We start from the raw sequence: 8,218 nt of genomic DNA on the forward strand, positions 1-8,218 counted from the left end.
TAGAGACGTTGATCACAGGCATTTCAGGAAAAGATAGTTTCTTATCAGATGACACAAGTGGAGGCAGGGCAGGCCCCAAAGCAGCTGCCCAACCTGGATGGAAGGAACCCCCAACTTCCTGGGGTTTGGCCAGAACTGGCTCTCCAAGCCAGGCCAGCCAGGTCTTAAACAGGGACATGGAGGACTTATCCTGTGAGGGACACTGCCACCAATATTGCTGGGGGTCCCAGGTAGGTCAAGAGAGAATGATTCAACTTCACAGGGACATGTCCAGGAAGAGGTGTTCTGATGAGGCTGGGAGGGCTACTTTGCTCTGGGACCTCCAGTGGAGGTGGGGGAAGGTTAATGTGTCCCCAAGGCCCAGGATGACCAGTGAAGGGCCAGGCCTGGGCTTAGTTGGGCCTGTGGCATGGCAGACCAAGCAGCTCAGTTGTCTGAGGGTGGCTGGCCAGCCTCTGGGTGTTCTCTGCCACCAGGGCCTTCTCCGTGGCCAGCAGGGGCCTGCTGGCTCCCATTACCACATTGCCGAGAGCCTGGGGGGAAGAGAGACCCCGCCTCAGCTGTTGAGTGCCAGCGGGGCAGGCCTAGGAGGCAAGGGCAGGATGTCGTGGCCTCAGAGTGGGTGCCTGTGGAGGAGGCTGGGAGTCCCAAGCAAACGTGGTGTCCTCAGGGCTGTGGGTGATAGGGTGGCACTTGGCAGGGTCAAGAGTGCAGCCTAGTAAGGCAGATATTGGACAGAGCCTCGGGGTGTATCTGACATCTGAGGGTGCCAATGCCCTGGACCTTGCAGCATCCCAGGAGTAGTGGCCAGCCAAGGGGGCCAGCGGCCTCCAGAATGGGTGGTAGAGTGCATCAAGAGGCCCTTGGGCCCTGCAGCCTGCCCACGTGGCTGGGGAGGAGGAGCCCAGGCCCAGTTCACAGCCAGCTGTGCACTTACTCCAGTAGTTGCTGCCCGGGGCTAGCACATCAGCCATGGAGGACAGGAGCAGTGTGCAGTAGTTGACCTGGAAGTGGATGGGCCAGGAGATTCCAGGGCCTGCTGGTGGAGCCCACCTGTCTGCCCCCTCAACTGCCAGGGCCCTCTGCCACAGTGTGGCCTCCATGAGGATCTGCGAGACCAGCTCTGGGAGGGCACTTAGACTTCCAGGTGACTGGGGGGGGCACAGGCCCTCGTGCACTCTGTTCTGGGACTCGCCTGCCACGTCCACAGGAGTCCACCACTCTGTCCAGGCCCTGGCCCAGCCAGCCCATCAATTTGGATGTGGGGCTCAGGGATGTGCCCACAGCACAGGTGGACAGCCTGACCCCAGGAAGCATCGGGGCCTGGAGTTGCTGCTTGCCTGTGATTCCAGACACCGGATCCGCTTTTCTTGCTCTCTCAGCCCCCCGAGGTACTTGGCAACAGAGTCCACTCTGTGGATAAACAAGGGCAGCTATGGGCCATGACAGCCATTACTCCATATGGGGGCTGCCTGTCCTCCCTCGCCTACCCCCCAGGCCTCTGGGTACTGAATCTGATGTGCTGGCCCCTTCCTGTCCTACTCTCCCAAGTGGGACCGGACCCATGGCTCTGGGAATGGTCGCATGCACGACCACTCAGGACATGGCCAGTCTGCATGTAGAGCACTTCTGTGCCCTCCCAGGGGCTGGGCCCTGCCCTGCTGACCACAACAGGCATCAGGGAAAGGTCCCCTAGAGCCAGGGCTGGGTTCAGACCACTGGGTCCCCAGAAGGGAGGGGCCCTGCTCCCTGGCCAGTGTCCCAGCTGCAGAGCAGGCTAGTCCCTGGCAGAGCCCCTCCAGTGGGCAAGAGGTGGGGGGGGGCTGCTGAGCCCAGGGACCCAGCCGAGTCCTGCTTCTCGCCTGGTTCCTCTGCCCAGGTCCAGCTACTGACACTGGAAGTCCTCTTCCAGCTTTCAAGCAGCTCAAAGCTGACCAGTAAAAACAATAGTGGTCTTCCCAATGCCCAGGCTGGGCACCCACTGCCCAAGTCTGCTGCTCCTCACAGCAGACCGAGGTCAGCATGGCTGGGCTTGCTCTGGGTCCACCTGCCACCAGGGCAAGGCCCTTTCCGTTCCTGGGCAGCCCCAGGTGTGTACCTGTGGGCGGTTTTCCGCAGCACCTCCCCCTCACTGTCCCTCCTCCTCCTCTCCATGTTGCTCAGGAAGTTCTCCTTCTGAACAGTCTCCCAGGTGACGATCTTCTGGTCCAGGGGGTCCGGCAGGTCTCGCTCTGGGGAGGTGGGAGCAGCAGGGAGTCTTGCTGGAGCCAGGAGGTGGACCCAGGGGCAGGTGCAGCTGGGCAGGTCATGAGGTGGCCCCTTGCAGAGACCCCCGTCCCCAAGCTGCTGCAAGACAGGCTGGGCCTGTGTCCACCTCCTCTGGACCTGGGACTTTGATCAGCCTAGACGGAGGAGCTGCAGGACCCCAGGACCCTGGCCTCCCCATGGCACCTTGACGGGCGGCAGGCCCTCAGGATGGGTGGTGTCCAGCAGGTGCCTCACCCAGGTGCTCCTGCTTTTGCTGGGCTGCCTTCCTGAAGACGCGCTTGAGCACCAGGCTCAGGTGGCTGAGGAGGATGAAGGGTGGGGCCAGGGCGGGGCGCCCGTGGTATTCCACGATGAGGTGGTAGCGCTGGAACTTCCAGAACATGTCGGCGTTTCCCTGCACCACCTGGAACGTGTAGCTGTGGGGACACATGGCCAGACCCCTCAGCCCACTAGCCTGCACCTCCTCAGCACGTGTGACCCTGACCCCCCTGTGCCAGGAGCAGTCTGGGCCCTTTCCGAGGCCGAGGTCCTGCACGCTCTCGCGTCTCTGGGGTGTACTGCAGAGAGGGTCCACCCACTGTCCTCTTCCCCTGCCGTTCTGCCCCCTGGGTAAGCTTGGGCCACACCACGTACCCCCGAGCCCCCAGCCCCTGAAGCCCTGGGCCCTACATCAAGGGAGGAGGGAGTGGCTGTGGAGCCTGAGGGGGCTTACAGTGTGGACTGCACCCCTCCCCACACTCTGGTCTCACCCTTGGCTTTGGGGCCAGGGAGTTGAGCCCCTCAGCAAGTGCTAAGGACCCACCCTCCATCTGCCTGCTCCACAGTAGCAGGACAGGGCTGGTGCAGCGAGGGCAGGTGGCCTGGGAAGGGCAGGACATGGGCACCTGAACATGGCAATGAGCAGGTTCATAAGCAGCACATTGGTGACCAGCAGGAAGGTGACCAGCAGGAGGATGACCAGCCAGTTGGCATAGAGGTTGGGGCAGGAGGGCGAGTCCTCCAGCAGCAGGGGGTGGACGGAACAGTTCACACGGGCTTCTGGAAGACCGACCAGTGGGCACTTTCAGACTTGGGGGCCCTGTCCTGAGGCTGTGGCCACCAGGACACAAAATGCTGGTGAGGTGACCCAGTGTCGTGGTTCACACAGCACCATCTGGGCATTTAGCACTGGAAGCCCATTGTGGAAGCCCCAGTCCTGGCAACCAGACAGGCGGGCTGCCCAGCACCAGTGCACATATCCCACTCTGCTTGGCTTCCACCAGGAGCCACAGGCCCTGGAGGGTGGAACCGAAGACCAGGGAGGTGGAACTGAAAAATCAGGGAGCAGCATCTGGTGACTGTATGAACTAACTCCTCCATCCCTGCCTGGGAAGCCCACCATGGGGCTCCAAGCTCCAGGCAAGTCTACCGCCTTTCAGGGTCACTGCTGACCCTTGACACAGCTCACTCTGGGCCGCAGTGCCATCCGGGAGCCGTCAGGCTGAGCTCCATGGGCCTGGACATGCGCATCTGTCTCCGCACGTGTGTGGTGTGGGTGTCTACGTGTGAGCACATGGTACTCTCTTCTGTACATTCCAGCGTGTTCTGGTGCCTACCCCTCTGGGTCTCTGGGCTGTGACTGACTCCAGGACACCCCAGGGCCTCCACTCTCCAGGTCACCTGTGTACCAGTGTCCCTATGACTCCCTCACAGGGACAAATTCCTGCCTTGTCACCAGAGTGAGTTAGAAGGCAGTATGTGGGGGTTCATGCTGTAGCTGGGGAGGGCCAGGCCCCACCCTGCCCCTCCTCAGGCACCCTGGCAGCCCTCAACCCATGAATCTCCTCCAGGCACTGACTCGAGCCTCCTCCCTCCTCCGGCGCCCTAGAGAAGTGGCCAAGCTGCGTTTGTGATGCTGTGAATCTGTCTGATGGAAGCCTCTGGGAGGTAAGGAGACCCACCCCTTCCCCAAGATCTGAGAAGGCGCCACTAGGCCTGCTGGAAACCAAATTGCCCCTGGCCCAGGAGCCCAGGGGAAAGACCAAGCTGGAAGTGTGTGGACGGGGGCCCTGGGCCCACAGGCGGTGGGGAGCTGCTGGACCTCGGTTTCCCTCTGGGCCCAGGAGTGAGAGAGTAACTGTCTACCAGGCAGCACAGTGATCTCAGGGAAGGGCTGGGGTTTGTGCCTGAGGGCCCAGAGAGGGGAGAGGACGTGGGCAAGGGCGCTCAGCGAAGCCTGACCACGGTGGCCCCACAGACCTTTCTACCTGTGCCTTCCCAGGTGGCACTGTCCCAGTAAGAGAGGGACTGGCCCAGGTCTGTCTCCTTATCCAGTGTGGAGGGCAGGCAGCTGGGGCTGAGTGGGCTGGACATCAGCCCCTGAGGAAGGAGGACCCCACCCTGCCCTGGCTGAGCGTCCACCCTGTCCTCCTGCCTCAGAGGCCCAGGGGGGCTGGAATGTGTGGGCCGTAGGGTGAGGGCGGAGCAGGTGGAGAGCAGGAGGGGCTGGAGAAAGTGGTCCTTGAGGGGCGCTCAGAAAACAGCCTCAGACCGTGGCCCACTGAGCACCCAGCCAGGAGCCGGTCTCCAGCCCTTGCCCACCCCCGGATCTCGCCGTCATCCATTGACAAGTATCTGTCACATGCCACGATGGCTGGTCTGGCCTCCTCCAGGGACAGCTGGGGTCAGACCTCTGCTGCCCATCCTGCCACCATGGCCCCATGGCCAGGGTGGCCCCACCCTGTGCCCCATCTCCAAGCCTTGGCACCCCCGCAGGCTGGCACAGGCCCGTCCCTGCCTCCATCCATCAGCCCAAGAGCCCAGGCAAGCAGCTGCCTTCCGCCACACGCTGCACGCCCTGTCTGGAGCGAGTTCCCAGGGCCCCGCAGCCCCATTCAAGTACAGGGCCTGGCTTGGGGACACCCACACCACAGGCCACATGCCCCTGATGACAATAGGTGGCACACACACGTGGGTGGGTCCCCAGCAGAAGCAAGGGTGCTATCAGGAAGGGCCTCACCACCCTGGGCCTCTCGAGGGTGACAGGGAGACCTTGGCCATGAAGCTCCCAGGATGGTCAGGGTGGCCTGAATGACTCTGTTCTGTGCTTGCCCACCCTTTACCCCCTCTCCAGAGGACCCCAGCTAGGCCTGTCCCTGGCCTGCCAGGCAGGAAGGAAGTCCCTGTCAGCCTGTGGTCTCCCAGGTCTCAGCTCCTTGCCTGAGGGTGAGGCTGGGGCCTCCTGCTGGGGCTGGCCCTGCCCCTGCTGTGGGTCTGGGCCTGGCCTACACAGGTGTGCAGGGCACAGGGGCAGGGTGGGGTGGGCACTGGCCTCGGGGACTTCATCTCGGCCAGCTCCAGGCAGACCCATGACCTCAGCAGACCCCTCTGGGGAGCCAGTGTCCTGGGCTGCTACTCCACACTGGCAGAAGAGCCCCACCAGTCCACTCCTGCCTGGCTGTAGGCGCACCGTCAATCTCATCCAGGGGGATCTGCCCAAAAATCTGCAGGTAGGGCCGGTAGAGCACGCGGCGGAAGATCCACTCCAGGCGGCCGTCATGGGGGTGGAGCAGCGCTTGGGTGGTCACACCGTAGGCCACGAGCCACACGCTCAGGAAGAAGAGGAAGAAGAAGACATCCTTCATCTTGAGGACAGGGGACAGAGAGTAGGGGTGTCAGTGTCCACTTGGATGGGCATTCTGGGGCTCACTACCACCCAGTGGGGGTCCCAGGTCTGGGGGATTCTTCTACCCAGGGTCGGGCCCAGATGGGGACTGACCACCCCCCAGGGTCAGGCCCAGGTGGGGCTCACCATCCTCTCCACAATGATGATCTTGGGGCCCAATTGCTTATGGATGGCAAAGATGTGGATGAGCCGAAGCGTGAAGACCATGAAGTCAATGGCCAGGATGGTCCGGCCGGCCTCAAATAAGGAGGTGAGCATCCTGGAGGAGGACACGAGCTGCACAGGGCTGCTGGTCCTCAGAGAGGGAAGACCCTTCCCCACAGCTCAGTGACCAGAAGGCAGCTGCCAGGCCTCCAGAGGCCTGAGTGACTTCACAGGAAGCCTGCCCACCAGCCCCTGAGGGGCCGCAAGGTGACACCACAGACCTGCAGGTGACACCGACGGTGAACAGGAAGATGGCTACCATGTCACACTTGTTCCAGTTGTCCTCCACGTACAGAGTGAACTTCTTTACCAAGTGTGTGTCCTCATCCGTAAAGAAGCCCTGGGAGAGGGAACAGTCTGTGACAGCTGCCCAGGCTGGCCCAGGCTGGCCCAGGCTGGGGTCTGCAAGTACCTGGGGGGACTCCTTTCATGGTTCGGATTGACCTATTCAGGGCTAAGTCTGGGGTCAAAAGCAGACCAAACTGGACTTGGGAGTCAGGGCTCTCTGTGATCAAAGTCCAGGACCATTTTATGGGGGGTATCCAGGCCCAGCTAGGGGTTCAGGCCAGGATCTGGGAGACCATGGTCAGGCTCAGTCTGCAGCTGGGCTCAGGACGTGACAGGGACTGAGGCTCAGGGCTCTAGGAAGACCCGAGGCCCCTGCTGTTCTTGTTCTATGACAGGTCCAGCCCCAAGCCAGGACCTGCCTGCGGCCACACAGCCTGCAGCTACAGAGCCAAGGCCCAGGGCTGGGCTGGCCACTGACCTGCCGGATTTCCTCCAACACCAGTGTGAAGACCCAGCAGTAGAGGGTGATCTCGGGCCCAGACGGCCCCCGGGGAGGCGGCCTGAAGTCCACCAGCAGGACGTAGGTGAAAAGGAAGAGGAAGGCGAAGTACATGACCACGTTCCCCAGGAACACAGTCACCGGTGCCCCCCAGAACTTCCGCCAGCGTGTGAGCAGGAAGGCGGCCTGCGGGCCTCGGTCACCTGCACCCCTTGGTGCCTCCACTGGCTCCTCCACCCTGTGCCGGTGCAGAGGAGGCCACTGTTGTGAGGCTGGCCCTGGAGCCCACCTCTGCCCAGCAGGGTCCAGCCTCCTGCCACCCCCACCAGCCCGTCTGCCCTACCCAGCTCCCTCTGCCCCTGACCGGCTGCCCGAGCCACACAGCAGGCTCCTCTCTGTGTCCAGGCTGTCCAGCTCCTGCAGGTCCTCCAGGCCCGTCCTCAGAGGGGTTTCCTTACTGTGGTACAGAGGGACACTCAGAGCCCTCAGGAAGGGCACCTGCTCAGCCCTGGGCTCCCAGCCAGCAAAGTGCTGGGTCTGCTAAGAAGAATGAAGGCCCATGTGCCCCACTGAACACAGGGGCTGTGGGCAGGGGGACAGAGGCTCTGGCACCTGGCTGTGGCCAGCCTGACCCACCTGAAGGTGATGAGGTTGGTGTAAATGAGGGCAGGGCAGGTGAAGGCGCCCAGCAGCCGCAGGATGGGTGTGCCTGCAGCCATGTCCCCCCACCAGATCTTGGTCAGGAACGCCTGAAATAAAGACACACTCATTGGCTGTCCCCTGCCCACCTGGCCCATGCTGTGCCCTCCGCCAGGAACATCCTTCCCCAGGCACCTGGCGAATGCAAGTGCTTTCCCAGGCCAGCTGTAGAGGCCCCTCCCCAGCCCACCCGGGCCCCATCCGGGTGGGAAGCCAGGGATCCTCCTGGAAGCGTGGATCGTGTCCCGCTGTGAAGCTTCAGCAAGGGACTGCTGGAGCCCAGGGGCCTACTCTGAGGAAGTGAGGTCTCCGTAGGCAGGAAGAGTCCGGCTGGCAGAGGGCGCAGGAGCTGAGTCACCATGCCCAGCCCCTTCATTGCTGGGATGTGGGGAGGGGCCTGGCCGTCCGCGGCTGCCTGGGCCCCTCCAGCCCACGTCGCCCCAGCGGCCTTCCCCTGGCCGCCCCTTACCTGCACGCCGTCATGGGCAAAGAAGGCCTTGGCGTCCGCCTCAGTGGCCAGGTGCAGGCAGGTGGTCCGGCTCCAGCTGCGGTTACGGCGCACCAGCAGGGCGAAGGCCCGGTCCTCGCTGTTGCTG

General features: G+C 62.9%; 1 protein-coding gene across 1 annotated transcript in view; it reads right to left on the bottom strand.

Moving 5' to 3' along the window:
• Window positions 1–21: 21 nt before the first annotated feature.
• Window positions 22–8,218, bottom strand: part of Trpm5 (transient receptor potential cation channel subfamily M member 5) — an 11,851-nt gene continuing 3,654 nt past the window's right edge. The window contains exons 5-16 of the mRNA XM_078044857.1: window positions 8,092–8,215; window positions 7,560–7,672; window positions 7,288–7,380; window positions 6,903–7,161; window positions 6,358–6,476; window positions 6,059–6,191; window positions 5,717–5,891; window positions 3,153–3,306; window positions 2,503–2,684; window positions 2,099–2,231; window positions 1,341–1,413; window positions 22–1,004 (exon numbers count right to left, since the gene is read on the bottom strand). Coding sequence (XP_077900983.1) covers window positions 585–1,004; window positions 1,341–1,413; window positions 2,099–2,231; window positions 2,503–2,684; window positions 3,153–3,306; window positions 5,717–5,891; window positions 6,059–6,191; window positions 6,358–6,476; window positions 6,903–7,161; window positions 7,288–7,380; window positions 7,560–7,672; window positions 8,092–8,215 — 1,978 coding nt within the window. The 3' untranslated portion in view covers window positions 22–584. The remainder of the gene's footprint in view (window positions 1,005–1,340; window positions 1,414–2,098; window positions 2,232–2,502; window positions 2,685–3,152; window positions 3,307–5,716; window positions 5,892–6,058; window positions 6,192–6,357; window positions 6,477–6,902; window positions 7,162–7,287; window positions 7,381–7,559; window positions 7,673–8,091; window positions 8,216–8,218) is intronic.

The sequence above is a fragment of the Ictidomys tridecemlineatus genome, chromosome 4 (genome assembly GCF_052094955.1).
Source record: "Ictidomys tridecemlineatus isolate mIctTri1 chromosome 4, mIctTri1.hap1, whole genome shotgun sequence".
In the NCBI taxonomy this organism is placed as follows: Eukaryota; Metazoa; Chordata; class Mammalia; order Rodentia; family Sciuridae; genus Ictidomys; species Ictidomys tridecemlineatus.